The sequence below is a fragment of the Exophiala oligosperma genome (genome assembly GCF_000835515.1).
Source record: "Exophiala oligosperma strain CBS 72588 unplaced genomic scaffold supercont1.4, whole genome shotgun sequence".
Lineage (NCBI taxonomy): Eukaryota > Fungi > Ascomycota > Eurotiomycetes > Chaetothyriales > Herpotrichiellaceae > Exophiala > Exophiala oligosperma.
The window spans coordinates 1629663-1649482 of record NW_015622821.1 but is presented as its reverse complement, the minus strand read 5'-3'; the positions used below and the strand labels follow the sequence as shown (position 1 = coordinate 1649482).

The 19820-nt window shown below is 50.0% G+C and overlaps 6 protein-coding genes across 7 annotated transcripts; 3 read left to right on the top strand and 3 right to left on the bottom strand.

The window, feature by feature from the left end:
* The first annotated feature begins 695 nt into the window (after positions 1-695).
* Positions 696-3423, top strand: PV06_04718 (uncharacterized protein). Its single transcript, XM_016405644.1, has one exon. The coding sequence runs from the start codon at positions 1323-1325 to the stop codon at positions 2892-2894; it is 1572 nt and encodes a 523-aa protein (XP_016263850.1). The 5' UTR covers positions 696-1322; the 3' UTR covers positions 2895-3423.
* A 252-nt stretch (positions 3424-3675) lies between these two features.
* On the top strand, positions 3676-5492 carry PV06_04717 (uncharacterized protein). Its single transcript, XM_016405643.1, has one exon. The coding sequence runs from the start codon at positions 4019-4021 to the stop codon at positions 4691-4693; it is 675 nt and encodes a 224-aa protein (XP_016263849.1). The 5' UTR covers positions 3676-4018; the 3' UTR covers positions 4694-5492.
* Positions 5369-9371, bottom strand: PV06_04716 (uncharacterized protein). The gene has a single exon (XM_016405642.1). The coding sequence runs from the start codon at positions 9083-9085 to the stop codon at positions 5690-5692; it is 3396 nt and encodes a 1131-aa protein (XP_016263848.1). The 5' UTR covers positions 9086-9371; the 3' UTR covers positions 5369-5689.
* Positions 9372-10346: 975 nt separating this feature from the next.
* On the top strand, positions 10347-12577 carry PV06_04715 (uncharacterized protein; the record flags this gene model as incomplete). The annotated part of the gene is made up of 1 exon (XM_016405641.1): positions 10347-12577. One exon carries the CDS (start codon positions 10347-10349, stop codon positions 12366-12368), a length of 2022 nt encoding a protein of 673 aa, XP_016263847.1. The 3' UTR covers positions 12369-12577.
* Positions 12578-13220: 643 nt separating this feature from the next.
* PV06_04714 lies at positions 13221-17230 on the bottom strand (the record flags this gene model as incomplete). 2 transcript variants are annotated; one of them, XM_016405640.1, is made up of 3 exons in its annotated part: positions 16962-17230; positions 16529-16908; positions 13712-16469 (listed from the first exon to the last, which is right to left on the bottom strand). In XM_016405640.1, exon 3 carries the CDS (start codon positions 16439-16441, stop codon positions 13712-13714), a length of 2730 nt encoding a protein of 909 aa, XP_016263846.1. In that variant the 5' UTR covers positions 16442-16469; positions 16529-16908; positions 16962-17230. The 2 variants fall into 2 exon arrangements, with proteins under 2 accessions (XP_016263845.1, XP_016263846.1); XM_016405639.1 differs by having other exon boundaries at positions 13221-16908.
* Positions 17231-18127: 897 nt separating this feature from the next.
* PV06_04713 (uncharacterized protein) lies at positions 18128-19109 on the bottom strand (the record flags this gene model as incomplete). Its single annotated transcript, XM_016405638.1, has 2 exons — positions 18128-18455; positions 18517-19109. The coding sequence occupies 2 exons, from the start codon at positions 19107-19109 to the stop codon at positions 18128-18130; spliced, it is 921 nt and encodes a 306-aa protein (XP_016263844.1).
* Positions 19110-19820: the final 711 nt, after the last annotated feature.

Here is a 19820-nt window from a genome sequence, read left to right as displayed (position 1 = left end):
TAGTGCTGGGTTCCCAGGGTCCCCATAGAGCAAGGCAATAGTCTCGTCACCCATGGAAGTGTCATTGAGCAAATGAACGAGATGAGGTGATGATTTCGGAAGACAAGGTCGGATATTGATCGCTTCGCATACCCCGTACTGAGGGTACAGGCCAACTTCGGTCTCAGCGGCGAGGAGGAGGAGGGTAGAGGGGATTCGATCACAACAACAATACAGGGTTCGCAACGCGTAGGAATACTGGAGCTAAAGGCGGGAGGCTGTTTAATGTGGAAATATCGATACGTTGACTTTTTTTATTCTGGAGAGGGACGGAGAATACTCCCAGAGAAAGGGGATGAAGGGACCCTCGTCGTAGTTCTGATGGCGATACTGCAGCACCTCGGGAAGAAGCAAACACATTTCGAGATGCTGTAACAATCATAACAACTCTGAGACTCGGAAGACCAAATTCCCATGGTGATAGCCCATACATGACTAGTCAGATCGATAGAGGTACGAATAGCGCAGCCGTAGTTGATGGTACGGGATACGGAGTATTGTATCTGGTTAGTTACTCGTAGCTCTTAGTTAAACCTGAATGATGCTCTCGACCCTGGTCAATGATCCTTGCTAGAGAACCCACAGCTTCCTGCACGCACTTGTACTTTTACTCGACAATTCTTGATTGATCGACTCCCCAACTTCTATCTCCCGAACACCTACCTACTCATACCTACACTACCTCTGCGAGTATTCTCTGTCTTCACTCACTCTCTCACTGTACCCTGTTCCTTGTCTTGTCGCATCCCGTCTCTCTTTCACACTCCATCACCTTCAAAGACTCACTCACTACTTAGAGCGTTCCAATTGTCCTCGATTCTGCCTCAGCTTTGACAGCGGCCGTCAGTTCTTAGCTCACCCTTTGCTCAAGCCCCCAACATCACGGTTCGATCTCCTTGGAACTTGTTGCACGGCTCCATCTCGGTCAATACTTCTCCAGGTTTCCTCTCCAGACGCACGGTTCACTGCTTGTCCTTCCCTCTCGCGAGTCACAAGGTCATACAGAGTCCGTGTCTTGTTGACAAATTGTCAACTTGTTGGTAAACAATTGGGCGTGTCTCAGGTGTTACTGGAGTCTAATGGTGGCAACTCCTTTCAAGAGTAGGACTGGACTGACCCGACTTATCGGTCTTCTGGAATTTAATCCCTTGCAAACCTTTTCGAACTCATCCTGAAGAAAGTCACCACGAAATCCTTTTACGAGTACATTTCCACCACCCCACATCCACGCGAAGAACACTTTTGCTAGAGATTTTCCGGCGATCAAGGAGTCCTGATAAATCATGGCTTCGCCCGAGACAGAAAGGAATTCGCAGGGTGCTGCCTATCCATGGGTCCTGGAGCACCTGTTGGCCTATCCAGGCACATACGAAATCCCCCTGAGAACCATGTACACCCTCAATGCCACCACTCAGAATCAGCCTCAATCACCCACGCTATCGTCCAACGCAGTACCTGGCAATGCCTTCCCTCGAAAATCTTCCGATGCTGCCGAAGAGCAACAGAACATGACGACCATGACTGCTGCGGCGCAGTTGCGGGCAAACCTGATGGCTCACATCTCCCAACAGCCTTCCCAACCTACCTCTCTTCCTCCTAGCTTTATTACCAGTTTTGTTCGTCGATGCTTCCCACCAGAACTCGATCAAGTCGACTTTCCCCAAGCTCTGACGGCCATGGACTACCTCAAGGACCTAGAGGTCCGACGGAGGCGAGAAGTGGTTGCGGCATTTGATAAATTGGGCATTGACCAAGAAGATATCAGCCATCGAGATAAATTGGCACGCAAGTATCCCGGTGTACTGAGGTGGGTCATGGATATCGAGGAGAAGGAGCGCAAGGTTGAAGCTCTGTATACCCAAGTATATATCGGCCTGCGACGGTGGACTCTCATCAACGAGCTCTCCTTGACTCCTTTCAACAAAGCAAACTGCATTGCCATGCTCAACACTCTCTACCCACCGGTGGGACTTCAAGCCAGACAGTTCGTCCAACCCACAGCTCAATTGACTCGCCAAGTTCTGGCAAGTCAGAGCGCTATGTTCTTCAAATACATCACAGCCGTCGAACAAAAAGGTACATCAGTGCTAGGAACATTGATGGACCAGAACAAGCAACCCGGAGATGCTACCGGATGGACTCATCTCCGGGCCACTGTGGACAACTACCTTCGCATGGCGAACAGTGTGATTGATGAGTGTTATGACATAACCGGACGTGGGTGTCAGTCTCCTACCGCCGCATCCTTCTCCTCGACGGATATGGAGGATGATGGGCGACGTAAAGTCGACTCTGGTATTTCATTTGCTTCGAACAGCTCGTCAAATCGCAATTCAGGTCAGAGTCACGTCACCAGACCTAGCACAAGCAGCAGCTTCAGCACAGGAAGTCGCAATCATAGCCGCCAGGTGTCCAAGGACAAGCAACTACCTGAAAAGCCATTGCCACCGCCGAAGGATGAGGACACCACAGTGACCCAGAGACCAGCAGGATCCACAATGGAGCGCATTGCTCGTGAACTTCGGAAGATCAAGAGTCGCAAGGATATCAAAGATGATGCCCGACCCCGCACTGCCTCAGCACAGTCAGTTGAGGCGACATCCCCAACAATGGAGCAATTTCCCACGACCCCCTCTAGAGATCGTGGGTTGAGCTTCAAACGCAGCTTGAGGCGAATGAGGTCGAACACCGGTCTCTCCGAGAATGTCACCTCTCGCCCCACTAGCCGCAACAATGAGCCTACTATTCAAGAAGTACCCGCCTTTGATGCGGATGAAATGAAAAGAAGAAGACAAGACTGGGAAAGCCAGCAGACGATGAGGAGTCAGAACTCAAATGCGAACATGAATGTATGAACTCCCGGTGTCGGATCGGAGTCTACGTCTGTTCGTCACACGACACGGTGACGGCAGACCTCAACGATGCGAGACCTAGAGCATGAACACGCAGCATTGTAACAGTCAATGGGTGTGGACGTTGACACGAACACGGTTTTGGATTGGGAATAGGCGCAAAGGGTCGCGGCTACTGCTACCGCACATATTGAAATCATTATTGGAACAGGAAACCGGAGTTTTCTGGAGAAATGTTTAATGACACGGCATGAAGAATGACGAAGGCAAAAAGGGCACATGCGTTTAGATGTGTTTCGAGTTTTTGAGCCTCGCGGCAACCTGTTGGAAGTTATTTGGTGCCACAAAACTAAAACATCGGGCTCCCACGAGCGAAAAGAGAGAAAGAGGTTCGCTCGCTTTGCTATAAGGAGCAAAGTAATTGGCGTTGAACTGAACCAACGGTTGTATCTTGATAGTACTTGGTTGTTTTCTCCCGTTTACGGAGGAAACACAACAAACAAATTAGTATTGCGTTGAATCTAAATGTGACCATTACCACTTTGATATGTTTGGTTTCTCTTTGTAGTAACGACTGTCTCGGTATGTAAGTCACTTATTTGTTATGTAGTGTACAATACGTAGCTAGGGAGAAGTACTAGGTGCCTGGTATTTGTTTAATGGTATCCGTACTTTGTACTCTGTACTCTGCAGGCTGCGGGGTCACGGGCCAAATTTTGTATTTGAGGAGTATTTATTCCGTAGGAGCTGCTGGAGAACATTTGCGACCTTTTCCCGGTAGGTATCTTGCTACACACTCACCGAGGGAAAGACTACCTGGTTTGAGTCGTTCACCCCGAATTCTGAAAGCCTCCTCATTCTGCAGATCAATCAGGCAGCCTCTGATTTTGTTTTGATTGGTTGCCCGATTCCTGACGAGCCTAACCAAGTACCATTGCAAGGCCACGAGATATTCGTCTACACAAACATTCGAAAATCGATAAGCCACCTCATATTTCGAGCTCACCGTTTGGGAGAAGAACAAGACAAAAAAGAAAGAAGAGAGCGGAACGAGATACAAGCATAGAAACAAGAACAGTACACAAAAGACACGAGCGAGGAACAAGGACCAAGAAAAAAGAAGAAGAATGGAAACCACGACGACGACGACGAACCCTCGAGGTATCCCCTCTTTCCCGTTCATGACAAACGTCAACGATTATGTCAAAAGTTTGGAGGATGTCGAGTCCACGCTCACGAGGTTCCAAGAGATGGTGTCAAAGTACACCTTTATGCAACAAAACGTCGAACGTAGAGCTGCGGGATTGAAGGAGAAATTACCCGAGATGAAGCGTACATTGGAAGTCGTCAGATTCTTGAAGAAGAAACGTGGTGCTACTACTACTGCTACTACCACGACGGCCGAAGAGGACCTGGACGAGTTGGACCTGGACGGTGACGGCCACGGAAGGGGCGACAAGGTCGAAACCACCTTTTCCTTGCAGGATACCCTGTACGCCAAAGCCACGATCGAACCGTCCAAGGTCGACGAGGTTTATCTCTGGTTGGGGGCCAACGTCATGGTGGCCTACCCCCTGGACGAGGCGGAAGGGTTGTTGGCCGGCAAACTCGAAAAGGCCAAGGAGTCGTTGGTGGCCGCCGAGGAGGACCTGGAGTTCCTGCGCGTGCAAATCACCACCCTCGAGGTCGCCATCGCCAGGGTCCACAATTGGGACGTGGGGGAGAAGAGGAAGTTGCGCGGCCGAGGGAAGTTGTCGGGTGGCGACGAAGACGAAACCGACAAGGACAAGGACGAGGATTGAGAGGTGGGTTCCGATCTGACACGAACAACCTCCTCTTCGAACCTCGACGGCGATCGAACCCTCGCTCACTCGGTCGGTCGGCCAAAAAGTACGAGTGTGGACGAAGCCGTCACTTTTGCCCCCCTCCCTGACAATCGTCGACAGAGACGACAGACACGTTTCTCTTTCCCGATGTCCCGAAACTCGGACAGAAGAGTATTCTTGACGGGCCAACTCGGTCCTTGCCCTCGCCCTCTCTCTCCCCTGTCAGGTCGCCCAAGACACACAAAGGAGAAAAAAATTGCAAAAAATGCCGCAAGGCCTGAGAAAATGGGGAACGGAACCCAAAAGAATTCGGTCGAGGATGAATCTGGTGATGACATTGCCCCTCGACAACCTTTGCACAAAACGGTCCAACAGTTCATGAGAAAGACCTCGAATTGTGTCAACTTACACCCATTGCAAACCCAATGAGAGAACAACAGACGATGACTGCGGTCCATGAAGTTTTCAAACACATGGCTAGATCAGTGTCGAAAACGCAGCATCAGGGAGGGACATGGTATTCTGACCAGTACGACTACAAGTGACCGGCCTACTAGGGGGGTCTTTCTCCTAGTGATGAGGTTCAATTCCCATGTTGGTAGAGCGTGGCCTCTGTTCCTCCATGGCTCGAAATCACGTATTTGGATTCATCGGTAGAATTATGAGCACGATTTATTCGAGTAGGTAATCATGCGCTGCCTATCTTCTGCATGCTCCTTCATTAACACATATCATCATCCACGTTCCACGTTCCACGTTCCACGCCCCATCCTCGCCTCGTCGTATCATACAAAATGTGTTCATGTGCAATATTATCTCATCCTGCAGGGTAATAACAAAGCGCAATTCATAAAGTCATTACTCATACAAATAGATCTCCTTCCCGAGCGTCAGACGTTATATCAAGGTCGTCTTTCAGGGGTTGCTCAAAATCGTGAAGTGGCCGTACTCTCGTGTAAAAGTTTGATCAGCTCAACCATGGTCGGCCAGCTGCAGTAACTGCATGTCACTGTTGTCCTGCTCCATAAGTGCATCCATAAATACTGTCATACGATTGCTCCTTGTTGGCTTCAAGGTCTCGTCGTGAATTTGTTGACAATGGTCGAGAGCTGAGGGTTCATCAGCTGTAGCTAGCTCATGCGGTCGGGTCACACTGATCGTGTCTTCGCGTTCAATACACGAAGGGTCGTTTCGAAGGCCTCGCGGCGCAGGTGTAGGTGAGCTATGGCTTCGGCGTCGGCGAATGGTATGATCGGATGGAGGTGGTTCAAGGCCAGATGTAAATCCACGAGAGTGTGCGTGATTGTCCTGCCCTGAGGATTTGAGACATGTGTCGTCTTGTGACGTTTGTTGACCCGGTCCACGTAACCGACCCTCGTCGACTGTACCATGTTGCCGCGATCTCTTTTGGTCTTCAGTGTCTCGTAACATCTCTGCGGGTCCTTTGACAATGGCTCCACCAACAGCAAGCATGATGGCAACACTGAATTTGCCCCAAAGATATAAAGATTGGCCCCAGCCAGGACCGCTTGGTTTCGTCGTACATTTATTGGTTTCACAAGTCGGGTCACTTCCACAGACAGCGTCATTTTGTTTGTCGGAGGATGTCGACAGTTCGTCTGGCTTGGTGTCCGACTCAATTGTTGCAGAGGGATGTTCGCAATACCTATTGGCTATGCTCTCGCCATCATATTGTTCCCAATTCCATTCAGACTCCTCATAGCCAATACTTCGATGCCCAAGGAATAATCCAAGAACCCACCAACTGAGTTTGCCAAACGCTCCCCAGTTGGCTCGCCATGCATTTGCAATAACACGACGGGCGAGGGCAAGAGGGTCTTTCCTGAAGCTCCGCACATATGAGGTGTACCTTGTCAATGTCGCGTAGACAGTGCGAATGGTTATGGCTGCCAATGTCCGCGAGCCTATATTTCGCTGCTGAAGAAGCTCTAGAGGGTTTCGTGGGCGAGCGGTATTGCGGCCTCGCTTTGGCAACTGTCGTTGCTGATCTGTGTTGTCACCAACTTCCCGCTCCACAATGAAGTCTGTATGTAGAGCCTGTCTTGTTCTCTCAGGCATGCTTGCTCTCTTCAAAGCCTTCTCACGAGCCTTGAAACTCCCCGAGGTCCTGTCCTTGTTGCCCAAGATAGCTTTGTGACGCTGCCGAGGATTCAAAGGTGACTCATTGTAATATGATGGGGAGCGTATTGGCCCAATTGGGATTTCTTGCTCCATTGAAAACAAGGGTCGTGGAATGTCAACATCGTGTTCCAGATGTCGTCGTGAAGGAGGCTTTGGACTGTCCAAATCTCCTGCGAGAATACTGGTGATGATGTTATCTCCGCCATCAATGTCAGCCTCGTAGGCAGACTCTTCACCTTCGGATGTCGGTATGGAGGTTCGTAGTAGCCAAGAGTCGACCCGTGGACAAGACTTTGGGGTGCCAGAGCTTGAAGCCTTGACAATCATCTCGACGTCTTTGGATTGTACTGGCGTGTTGTACTCAGCCTCGTCAGGGCCTTGGGTGAGTTTCGCAAGTGCCTCATTTATGGCCTCAGAGCGAAGACGTTCCTCGTGCTGGTCAAAAACCTCGTCCAATCTCTGAAAGGAAGGCCCCGGTTGACCAATTACCTCACTGATCGGGCTGATCGGAGCGCTACTTCCCATGATGTCTCCAGTCGTGCTCTGGGATATCGTGGTATGATGGCTTCGCGGTATGTGAGATGATCCGCAGGGCAGTGGCGTGGGTAATGTCCGCTTTGGTGAAGTCATTGGCGATGTCGAAGGCATATTCCCATTGTCAGCCGTGAAAGTCGATAAGAGCAAAGGCTTCAGCTGAGTAGAACCGGGCATGAACCTCCGTGGTCTCCGTTTTGAAGGTTGGCGTGTTGGTTGCGAGGGTCTGGCGTCCGAAGGATTCGCAGAATCTGGGCTACTCGAGGCTTGGGACATATTGGTCGGGCGTCGAGAATGTGCATTTGTGAGCCGGGAGTAGGAAGTGCTGGATCCAGACCGAACCGAGTCCGTATCATCGGGAACTTTTGGAGAGGCTGGAGTGATACCGCAGGAAGATGCAACATCAGGTGAGGAAGCAGTGTTGAAGGGGAAGTAGTCGGCAATGGGAAGAGCGGGCGAGATCAGAACTGATTGTGGCCTACTCATTGGTGTCCGAGTCGGAGGAGACGTTGGTGCTCGTGGGACGATCATAGACATAGGCCGTGCACTTCGTCTTCGAGGAGTGGGAAGCTCAAAGGTGTGCTGTGTTTTCGTAGGCGAGAGCGCCAGTAATTGAGTCAAGACTTCATTCCGCTTCATCATGTCAAGATTGGTGGCCCCCAGGCTTGCTTTCTCTTCTTCCAGTCGGTCAAGTCTCGCTCTGAGAACTTCGAAAGTGGTCTGGTCCACCTTCTTTTCCTCCCTATCAATCTCTAGGTCTTGGATAAGAGTTTGCTTTAGCCCAACCTCGTCCTCGAGATCCTTAATCTTCCTCTTCAGGTGCAGTTCAGTCGCCGCTGCCCTTTCGACAGTATTTTGTAATTCCAATTCGAACGAAGTCCTCATGGTTTCCATCTCCTTCCTGAGTCGCACATTCTCATCCGTCGCCTTCTTGAGTTTTTCCTTCCACGAAGTATTGGTTGTGGGAGAATACATGGCATCTTTGACCATCTGCAACTCATTTTCAATGTGATCGATATACTCTTCCGAGTTGAATCGAGGTTTGGCATGAGAGGTCCGACGACGAGAACCACTTCGAATAGAGCGAAATGGAGAATCCTTGCGAGGCGACATCCTGTGGAGATTAACCGAGACCTCTCTAAGGCCCATCGCGGTAGACTCCGGGGTTGACCCAGAACCAGTAACAGAGGGTGTTTGAAATTCACTAGAGGGATCCTGGTATATGGAAGGGGTGTGTTGTTTTCCACTATCCATGCTATTCTTGCCCGGGTTGTCTTGGAAGATGGGGATCGGACCTCTTCTCTGCAAACTTCGTTCACGGTAACTGGATGAATTCGTGATCTCGTTCAGAATAGAGGATCTCGGTGACACGGTGCTCACATCTTGCGATCTTTCTGTCGACTCTCCAGAATCCTGTCGCTTGACCATTCGTGGCGTTGTGTAGTGAAGGTTTTCGTTTTCGGTGGGCTTTCCTAGGCGAGGGAAGGGTATGGTAATACCATTTACAGATAATGTCTGAGCGGAAAATCTTGCATGGCGAGTATTCAACAGGCGTTGCTGGCGATTATGAGGAACAGAAAGAGGAGCTGTTTGGTTTGTTTGTTGCTCATACAGGCCTAGAGCGGTAGTGGACCGAGGGCGTACGAGAGTGGCGGCGGGCGAGTGAGGATGAGCATGGGCTGCATCATCCATGGCTTGGGTATCCGGTCATGAGTCTCTGATAGCAGGAATGCATACCACTGGCGTTGTTCGGGCAAAGATCGAGGATAACAGACGGTGGTCGGACTTGAAATTAACTGGCATTCCACACTCGGGCTGCGAATATGATGCAACTGATGCAAGCTCTGAAAGCAAAGGAATGTGATGAGAATAATCAAAAACGGCGAAGGAGTGACGACGAAGACGCGTGAAGTTGATAGAATCGAAGGTCGATACGAGAGAAGAGGAAAACAAGAGCGAAGCTGCTCGTCGGTGGTTGTTGTGAGCAAAGCAGGAAGAAGAAAGATGGACAGAAAATCGGGGTGTTTACGTTTTGCTCAATGGGGGCACGAACCCTCCGTCACCCGCAGTTGCAGCTGTCATTTTTCGATTCTTCCCGAAGTCATCAACTTTAGTACCGAGTAGTTTAGAGCATGTCCATCGCCTGACGCAGGGATCATGGTTTCTACCGAGGCCTGGAATTAATTAGCCCAGAGCCGAGCGATCTAATGCCTTGTTAAATTTAGGTGCTGTACAGTACCACTCGTACCCTGTTCCTGGTACCTACAGCAGTGCCTGAACGACGATTGACGAAGCTAGCCTTGCAAGATCCTTGGCAGCCTCGTGCACCAACGCGCAATCACGTGTGCTGATTTCCTCCCACCGAAACAGCTCCATCTTATATTTATTAAATCCACGGCCCTTCTACTCCTTCAGGACTAGACAATGAAACAGCTTCAAAAACGCCCACACAGCGTGATCCTTGCAGCGTGACATGATCCTCACCTTGCCCTGCACCTCCATCACATGTGTACATTGCTCGCACAAATCACCGGCATCCACCACACCATGCTCTCGCAGCAAGGCTCATCTGACCGTCCGGCGCCATGTCAACAATCTTGTAGTGTTGGGCTCACGGACCGCTACTTTCGGTCAATGCGTCTTTATCTTCACACACTGACTCCTTTACCCCATGAATATACTATTCTTTGTGGTCTATTGTACCGTGTTACTATTCTCTGCTTGCACCTCAATGACTTGATGGCCCTCTTCACAATGAAGTCGACTTCACACAAAGACCTCGGTGGGCAAACAATAGCTCTACCATGTTCATTCACTTCCAGGTAAGTGTATATTGCAAGTTGAAGCCGGAAAGTCATGCCCTCAATGTTCTTCAACAAAGTCGCCTTGATCTCCTCTCTGTTTTTGAGCCTAACACAAACCCCTTCAACCCTTGCCATCGTGCCAACTCAACATGTGCAAAGCCATCCGCTTTCGCTTTCTCAAATGCCTCGAATTGCCTGAACATGCCCGCTTTTGCTGGAAAGGCGATGGGCTTATAGACGACATCGTCTATGAACTCTGTGATTATGCCAAGGGCAATATACCAGATAAGCAGCCTCATGTCGTCGGCTACCCCCCCAATGACAAGTATTACGACATTCTCGGGATCCCCCGTTGCTCTATAGTATGTGAAGTGCGTGAAGTTGATCACCTCTGTGCACAATGCCAGAGAGGACTCTACCACGAACGCCGCGCTGGGAGACCTGACCCGTGGGCAGAAGCTTACAACCTAATTCCTGACCTACAGCACGACTTTACCTGGCACGTCGCTTATGTGCCATGGCAGAATCCCTTCTTTCGTGAGGTCAATTGGAATCCGGTCGAGAGACCCGTGCCTCTCGACGAACCCCTTTTCAGTCCCAGGGATGGAACAGACTATGTTCATCCAGATGTTGGGATACTCAACCCAAACGACACTCCCAGTAGATGGCGATCGGCCGACGGTCGGGTGGCCATCCTGCTCGATATGTCCGAAGATAAGGAGTATAGAATGACAGAGTGGCCGGTGAAACTAAGTCAGAAAACGGATGAACTTAGAGCCTGGGAGCGGGAACAACAACGCCAGAACCAGCTGAAGACACAGCAGCAGCAGCCACAACGACCACAACAGCCACAGCAACAGAGCCGGCAGTGGCATCCTAGAGACGCTGCTAATACCTCCTCCAGTGGCTCTTCATCTAGTCAACAATCAGGTCGGGCTGCTCCAGCCTTTAACAATCAAACTCGACCAAATATACAAATACACGCTCACCCACGTGCAGAGCTTGATCCAATATTTGATTCATTATGTCAACTATTGCTACAACCAGTTCCAGCCGTTTCTTCTCACGGTCCGTCCCAGACGACGGCAGGTATTGCACCCCCTGCGCCGACAACGACGATTCAACCCCATCCACCTAGATTCACAGGTGGTAACGGGTTTGCTTTCACACCCACCCGACTGCCTAGTGTTCCAGGCTGGGAACCGGAGTCACCCAGCAAACGGAGCCGTGAACCAAGCGAGGACACTGACGCCACCAGATCATCCAAGCGTCAAAAACTCAGCAATACGGACCAGCAATCAAACATCTCCGGCGATGCACACCGTCAGCCTCAGTCGTCGACTTCCCAGCCTTCCGGGGGCGCTGGTCATCGGCCAAAGGTCATTTTAAGACTACAAAACCCTAATGCTGGGACGAGAAAGCCGTCACCACCCAAAGTAGCCAAGATAAGACTGATTGTGACAAACTGGCCACGGATAAGTCAGATCTCTGACGCCGCGAGACACAACAACACGGGTATCTTCAGACCAGGCTTGCCACGCTTGAGTATCTTCATCCCTCCCGCTCCGACGGGGAATATTCAATTGCTTCCCCAGGGACTTCCAGCCAGTGGATATGTACCGGGCACCGACGTTCGAGTGGGCCCCGGGGATGGTGTCGGCACCAGATCATCTCCAGACGTACCATCCGTCTCCTCGATTACTACCACTGATGAAAGCAGCAGCAGAAGCAGCAGCAGCCGCCGCACTGTGGGCGCCAGATCTACGTCCTCCGGCATCCCTTCGATCGGAACCGGCTTTGAAGCCGACGACGAAGCCTCACACGTGTCTTCGTCTTCTTCTTGTTCGAGGTCCATGAGTATCAGTAGCGGGGCAAGTCCGTCTCTTGTGAGCAGCATCGACGACACGCCTTGTCCGGAACCAAAGCCGGCAAGATCAAAACCCGTCAAGATCACTCTCAAGCTCACCTTGAAGCCGAATGGAGTGACCAAGGAGGACAGTGGAGGCCCGATGCGACCTCGCCCCACTCCTCGAGTCCGCCGGACACAGAGTCCGTACACGGGACCGACGACAAGAGCCAGAGCTCGAGCACAGCAGGCCCAGCAAGGTCCGATGACTAGAGCCAGGGCTCGAGCCCTGGAAAAGAGAGTCGGGGTCAATTACAGAGTGTGACCGCGAGTATGTACGAGAAATGTCACACCTACGTACAATTAGATCACTTTTGGACGAACCAATGAACTGACGTGGAAAAGAAATGAACGAGCGTTGATCAAATTATATAGGGCACGGTTCATATGACATATACCTCTCTTTGAACGGGAGTACGATGTACATAAGCTAGTCTGTAGATCCAGGTCAGTTGTTGATCAAGAACAAGCCGGGGGGGGGGGAGGAGGAGTGACAGGTTTGTTTTGACGTCTCTCTCTCTCTCTCTGTGTGTGTGTGTGTGTGTGTGTGTGTGTGTGGAGAGAGAGTGATTGGAACCTGTCATCCGGGCTGCACGTTTACGAGTAGATGATGGGTCATTAAACTTGCATGTGATAAAAAAGAAATCAATGTGAGGGAGAGCGAAACGCGAAATGAGAACCTCTCTGTTCAAAGCACAGATACATCTTGATCGCATTGCGCCGCACTCTTTTCATCCGAGGACATGCATGTACTTTGCATTCTTTTACGTATATACACACTCAATCTCTTCTCGGATTTGAAACCTCGTATTCCGTACACCAGCCGAGGAAAATCCAATCTCGTCCGAGCCTGTGTCCATGGGAACGTAAACGTCTACATTTTTAATTCACATTGCATGCATATCTGTCTGTTTCCCCCCAAAAAGTGAGCACGAAACCCTATCCCCAGAATCATTGTCAAATCTCAAACAACATCTTGACACGTTTACATTGTGATTGATGGGTGTCAGCACCACCACCACCTCTACCACCACAGCCATCGTATCAGGTACATGCACGGTTCGTCTTGTCTTCAGCACCTATTGTAGTCATTGCAAGGTGGGAAAAGAAAACCAACTTTCGTAAATCGCACTACATTCATTGTCCAAATCCCCCTTCCCCTCCAATCGAAATGTGTCATGTTCTCATTGCAATCAAGTACGTGTCTAAACATAGTGTTCCGAAAATCCCCCATATTGCAGCAATCCTGCTCGCAAGAAAAAGATAGCTCGTCTTCATCTAGAATATCCGTTTTCTACCACGAAAAAAGTCGTCCCATTATCATCCAGCATCGTCCCAAAAGATGTCCCTGTCCTTCCCTGTTTTCCAAATCCAAAACCCATGAGCCCCAGATACAGTAACCTTCTCATCCATCATTCACTCCAGGAACTAAAAAAAAAACACCAAACACCAGAGTCACGGTAGTATATCATCGACGTGCTCTCTTGGCTTCTTGTCATCCTTCATCCTTAAAAAAAAAGCAGAGATCAACATCGCTCATGCAACTCCTTTTCCGCCGTTGATATGACGTTCGTGCAACGTAGCGTCTCGACGTTAGTCATTCATTCGTCAGTCGTCATCGTCAAGAATAACCAAAATGTCTGGTTCAGGTTTTGTTGTTGGACTTGGTTCACCAGCCACTCTGGAGAGTTCTTCTGGCGTTCCAGCCCTGTGAGTGTGAGAATCGGGTGTCTGCGTGCTGTTCTTGAATCTTTTCTTGGCTTGAGTTGATGACTCAGGCTTGATTTCCCATGTGCCCTCACGAGAGACGATAATCGCTCTAGTATCCAGCTTGCCCACGGCTTCCAAATCTTTCCGGACATTGCTAAGAAAGCCATCAACGACCAGCATCTGGGGCCTGGCATCTTTCTTGCAGATGGGACATTTCCATTGGTCTGGATTTGTTACACCCCCTTGGTCTGTACGACCGTCCAGGTATGCGTCGAGATCGAAACATTCACGGTGTCGACACGCTTTGCTGCGAGTTGGGGTTGACCAAATACATGACATAAACGGGTCCACAAGATCAATGCTGATACTTGTTTGTGCGACGACCAGGTCCTCGTCGTCACCGGCACCAGGGGTGGGTCGGAGTGTTGCGACTATTGACGCCACAACCTCTGCTGCATCAGCCTGTCCAACCATTGCTCGGATTGCCTCCCTATGAGCCACAGAGATGACTTCTATTGCCATCAAATAGGACATTGGACGATCTCCTGGGTCGAAATTGATGCAAACTACTACCTCGTTAACGCCTTTTTGCAGAACGTCGGTCACATCAGTTGGAAGGTCAGTACTATAATGGACTTTCCGTCGGAAATCAATACCCATGTCGCCATTCACGGAGGCTGAGAGATGAGGTGGCCATTGGGTTGGTCGCGTAGAGTACTCCGACATGGAAATCTCCTGTACAGTCTGCTTTTTATCTGATCCTATAGACTTCAACCTAAATTGCGTGCTGCCATTGACAATCTTCCGATGCTTCGTAAAGGAATCGCCGATCACTTCTTCACCCTGTGTCTTTCTTGCCCAATACTGTTCCGGCACTTCAAAGGTCCATTGAGCCATAGGTGAGTCAACATCGAGAGTTTTAGAACGACTGATAATAGTCTCCACGTATTGATACCACTTGGTCTGGTTAATACGAGCCACAGGGTCGACCTTGTCCATAGTTGGTGTGCGCAAATGGGCTTGATGTAGCGCATAACGATCAGGGTCCGGGACGGCAAACACCGGTAGGGTAAAGTTCCCATCTCGCCAAAATAAGAGGTCATGAGGTACCTCTTCTTGAGTCATCCCCGTGGAAGTCGTTTGAGGCATCTGTGCCCCTACTTGAGCCTGGACACAGCTGTTAGGTCCCTCTTGAGACTGACTGAAAGTGTAAAAATGAGGCTGATGGTTGGTATATTGATTGACTGGAAGAAACTGTCCTGATAGACGATAAGGGTTCTCTATAGAATGGGCGGTCGTTGTCACAGTATTCGTACTGGGAGCCTGATTTTGATGTTCTCTCAAAGGAAGCTGTGCCACGTGGCTATGGCTAGAACGGATGGGCCTAGCAACATTGGGCAGTATTCTAACCTGAGGCCAGCCGACACCAGCTTGTTGATTGATCAGATGGCCTGCTTGCTGCATAACATGCACAGGTGATTGCTGTCCAACCCTGGATGAAGCCAAGGCGGAGACTTGAGTATTCTCACCTTGAAGCTGTAATGACTGACCTGGAGGCTGTAATGGACGTCCTGGAGGCTGTAATTGAGGCTGCAATGGATGTTCTTGAGGCTGTAATGGCTGACCTGAAAGCTGTAAGGGATATCCTGGACGCTGTAATGGCTGACCTGGACGCTGTAATGGCTGACCTTGAAGCTGTAATGGCTGACCTGGAAGATGTTGATACTGCCCAGAACGAAAATTTCCCAAGTTAATACAGTATTTTTTGTAGAAGTCGTTTGCAGATTTCGATAGTTGGCTTTCATCTACCGTTCCGAGCTCGTCAACTGAAAGGGGTGTTTGCGCAGGGTCTTTCAGAGCTTGGTCGAAGAGCCTCATAGCTATCATGAACCAACGTGGGTCAGTTGGTCTCATAGTGACAAAGTACATGTACACGCACTTTTCCAGAGTCACGGATCGAAGCTGCAGTGAATGCTTGATCTGAATTGGACAAGGAGGCCACTCTCGCTGAGAAAACAAGCTCCAAATCGTAGTCCAATTCTGCTGCAGTGTAGACAGAAACCGCTTGACCCGGTTCACTTGACCAGCCAGAACCAAAGCTTGTGGACTAGTACCTCCTAAGTATAGATGTAGAGACATTGGGAATCGAGACAACACGGCAGCTACTTCCTGACTTAGCCCCTGATTTGAATGCAGGAAGTGCTGTAAGGTCATCAGCCCGAATACATGGCTCTGATTTAGACCAAGTTGTGAGAGAACAGTATGATGCTGGTCACAAGACCAAGCACAGAATATGACATGTGTGACGATGAAGAAAACATCATTGTCCTTGCAAGCCTCGAGTAACCTAGCAATTCTGAATTCATCGACCATGCTATAGGTTTGAGGATTGGTCACCGCAAGTGCGTGATCGAGCTGTCTAGTCAGGACGTTGGTGTCCGGCGTGATGGGCGAATGTTGAGGCGTAGGGAGTTGAGAGGAGGCCGCGGGTATGCCGACCGAGAAAGAAGGACTTGGTCCCGCCCTTTGTCCATTTGGGACCCCGAAATCATTTCCACGTTTCTTGCCCTGTCTATGGACAGAATGCTGGTCTTTAGCATGTACACCAGGGGTGGTTGGCGCAAGCATCGGAGGAGAGGCGCTTGTAGCGGCTAGGCTTGATGATGTCGGATTAGCTGCGGGCATCATGGTTCGTCTCCTGGACAGTGGCCGTACTTGCTTTTGGTCTTGTCTGGTGAGCGTTGAGGAGCTCAAGTTTGAAGAAATCTCAAATTATTGGCACCAAATTCGCTCTGCTTGCACACAGCACAGTCGTTTTGGAGGTGTGCAGGTGGAAGGAAAGAGTATTCTGAGATCTCTGAGCAGATTGGATAGGCACCATCCATGATCTTTTGGAGGTCTTCAAAGAATATTATCTGGCGATCTCCGAAGTGTGAGAACGGCAGGAAGTATTAGAAGAGGCAGGATCTTTGAAGAAGGCGTGACCAGCATCCGGCATGCTTGTCCTCGAAATCGCGGCGGTTGAGGTGGAGGAAGAGAAGGAGGGTGGGAGAAGTAGGAGAAATGCTGAAGGAGCACTTCGCAGAATGTTCTGCCTGTCAATCGGTCAGCCATGGACAAGGGCGCAGGCCAGAAGACAAAGACGTACTGCTCATGCGGTGAGGTGGCATTGTGTCGTCAGTTGACCAGGGTCGCAGAGTCAAGCGAGCGGCGGCATCAGGCTGAGGGTTTTAGCAAGCAAAGATTCGATCAAAAGTCACGCCTACTGGGCAATCTCATAGTGCTGCTTTGACAGTTTGTGCGAATACCTTGGCCAGTGGATCTGTATGCTCGTGGGAAGAGGTTGGCGATGATGAATTGAATGTCTAGTGAGGGCACTTTCACTCAGTGATGCTGTCACGAACCAGAGTCAGAGCACCACTACTCCGTATTTAGAGCACACAAGTACATAGACAGGCGAGCCTAGTAGCTGCACCAGCGCATAGGTGGAGCTGGATTGAATTCTGCGGAGAACCTCCATAATACTTGTACAAGTACAAATGTCGATGAAACGAGTGCCGAAAAAGAAGGCTCGGGGCGCTGCTACGGCCTTGGCAACGAGCCTATTTGCGCATAGTTTTGAGGTATAAGAATGCTCTAATATTCCTCATATGTGCCACCGCCGTCTCCTATAGGGGTGTCCTATAGGTGAGTCCTTTCCACACAAGAATTGTCTTTGGTCGACTTCATCAAATCTTGATGATATGGCTATCACCTGTTCACGGTACTGCCAGGGTGCTCCGACAGCTAGAAAGAAATCCCCTCGGCCGTTTGGGCTCTACTTCCAGCCCAAATATGGTAGCAGTGCCCCACGAGGATAGTACTCAAAGGGTAGTATTAATTTCGTCTGGAAATGATGGACGTAGTGTGACATGGTTTAGTTCTGCCAAGGACATAGGAGGAGGAAGAGAACGGCCCAGACCCCAGGGGGTTCTAACGCCTTCGCGTACGTCCAGCACTCCCAGCCGTCGCACTTAAGACTGCTCTCCCTTAACAATGAGAGTAGTCGATGTTAATAAGACTGCTACCACTTTGAATCCATATATATCAATCGCACTCTATTCGCGGGCTTTTCACTTCCTAACGGTCCCACCCGGTGGCACTCGGACAAGCCCCAACGGCAAAGCGGCTGAATCTAGTAGTATTCTTAAAGAATGTGTGTACACGTACTCTGTGGTTAGGAATAAGTTAACCACGGAGTGAATGTCTTTCTTTCGGTAGTCACCATTTGAGACCGTGGAGCGCAAGGCAAAAGTGGTGAATCGAGGAAGACATTTAAGATTCAGACCCTGGTAGCTTTCGCCCTTCGCCATGTTCGTGCATATCGGAAACTCGTGCAATGAATCTTTCGGGTAAGTTGAGATAAGCCACGTCTTGCCCGGTGATGATATTCTTACTGTACTCGAGGTATGTGGTTTGGAACTCAGCCCATAGGGTGCCGTCTGGAGACGAGGTTGATGCGCTGGAACTAGGGCGGGGATAGTACGGGTCGTTCCTCAATAATGCAGAAGCGGCCTGGTCAATGCCGGCATCGTCCATAGTCAGTGGCTTGCAGCAATCAAAGTCCAGGACCCATAGAGAATGAGTTCCCATGAAATCGTGACTATGTACGGAGTACACGGTGGGTGATTTCTGGTTTGGCTTGGACGCCTCCCAGCACAAACTCGATATCATTGGCGTCGATTTTGGCAATCCGGTGCAGCACGGCAAGCATCTCGGCCATCGCATGAGCATACTCCACAATGGGAAGCCCGAGGTCCTCTGCCTGGTTAAGATGCAGGGGATAGTTGCGCAAGGAGAAGAAATTTCGTCCTCGTCTGGCTTCGCTTTGAATCTTTCGTCGGCCAAGGTAGGGACGAACTAGACAATCTCGGTCAGCATCGTTTGCCTTGATGGTCGCAGCCGATGCGGGCGGACAGTATCGGTCAATCAGACGATACCTCACCTCCTGTGATAGTGGTGGTATGCGTTCCGCGCAGAGTACATTGCAAGGAGTATAGTCGACCGGAAATCTGGCGAGATTCATGTCCCACCATCTCTCGTCGGTTTTCACAAAATTCGGCCAACGTGGCACGCATACATTGAATACTGTATAGTGCGAAGCTGTTTCAAGAACGAGTTTGTGCATGTTATAGTCATTGCGAAGAGACCGGCCTGGACCACCATCCTCTCGTTTCATCGCCATGGTACCTCCTTCGGCTGCCCATACAGATCCACAAAAGCCTTGACCCTGCGGCGGAATTTTGTAGAGGTGCATTCTTGCTGAACAGTGGATGTCAATTCGAGCGCCATGGATGGAAATGCTCCTCTGGTATTAATATTGCTGTTATAGTCGTTGTTGCGGTTATGGTGATGATTCATGAGATGAAATTCTTTGCCGACGGGAATGTATAGATGTTGCATATGAATGCCTTATATGCAGTGGTCATTATGGAGGGCCTCAGGTCAGGAAGTCACGAGCTTTGACAAGGTATCAAAGTGAAGATTTCCTAAAGCTCCGCTGTACCAACTGGTCTCAGACTCAATCTCGAGAGCAATGACACACAGAGAAAAAGAAGTGGAAGTACGCGGGAGCAGCACGTGAGTAATCTTCATAGATATAGTTTATCTTGATCCGTCAAAGATCCTTCCTGTCCACACCGTACATGATTGTATGGATTTGGGAGTAGGCGAAGACAGAATTATTTGAATATATCGTTGTAGTTACTAAAGCGGCGAGGACCGCATTTGTCCTGATCGGGACGGGCTTGGCTGGAGCTGGTTTAGGCGCCTATTTCACCGACGTTGAGATTACGGGGAAGTAAAAGGCGGAAGACCCTGACGAGGAATCAACAGATGTTCTGATACGATACGAGACAGCGAGCGATGCTCCGTCAAGTTCGGCAGAAGGGGAACGACTGCACAGACCCTTAGCACCCAATAATGGTGCGATCGAGGCTCACTAAATAGGCTCACTAGACTCATTAAA

Coding starts and splice junctions, on each gene's coding strand:
- PV06_04718 (XM_016405644.1), top strand. CDS start 1,323: ATGGCTTCGCCCGAGACAGAAAGGAATTCGCAGGGTGCTGCCTATCCA.
- PV06_04717 (XM_016405643.1), top strand. CDS start 4,019: ATGGAAACCACGACGACGACGACGAACCCTCGAGGTATCCCCTCTTTC.
- PV06_04716 (XM_016405642.1), bottom strand. CDS start 9,085: ATGGATGATGCAGCCCATGCTCATCCTCACTCGCCCGCCGCCACTCTC.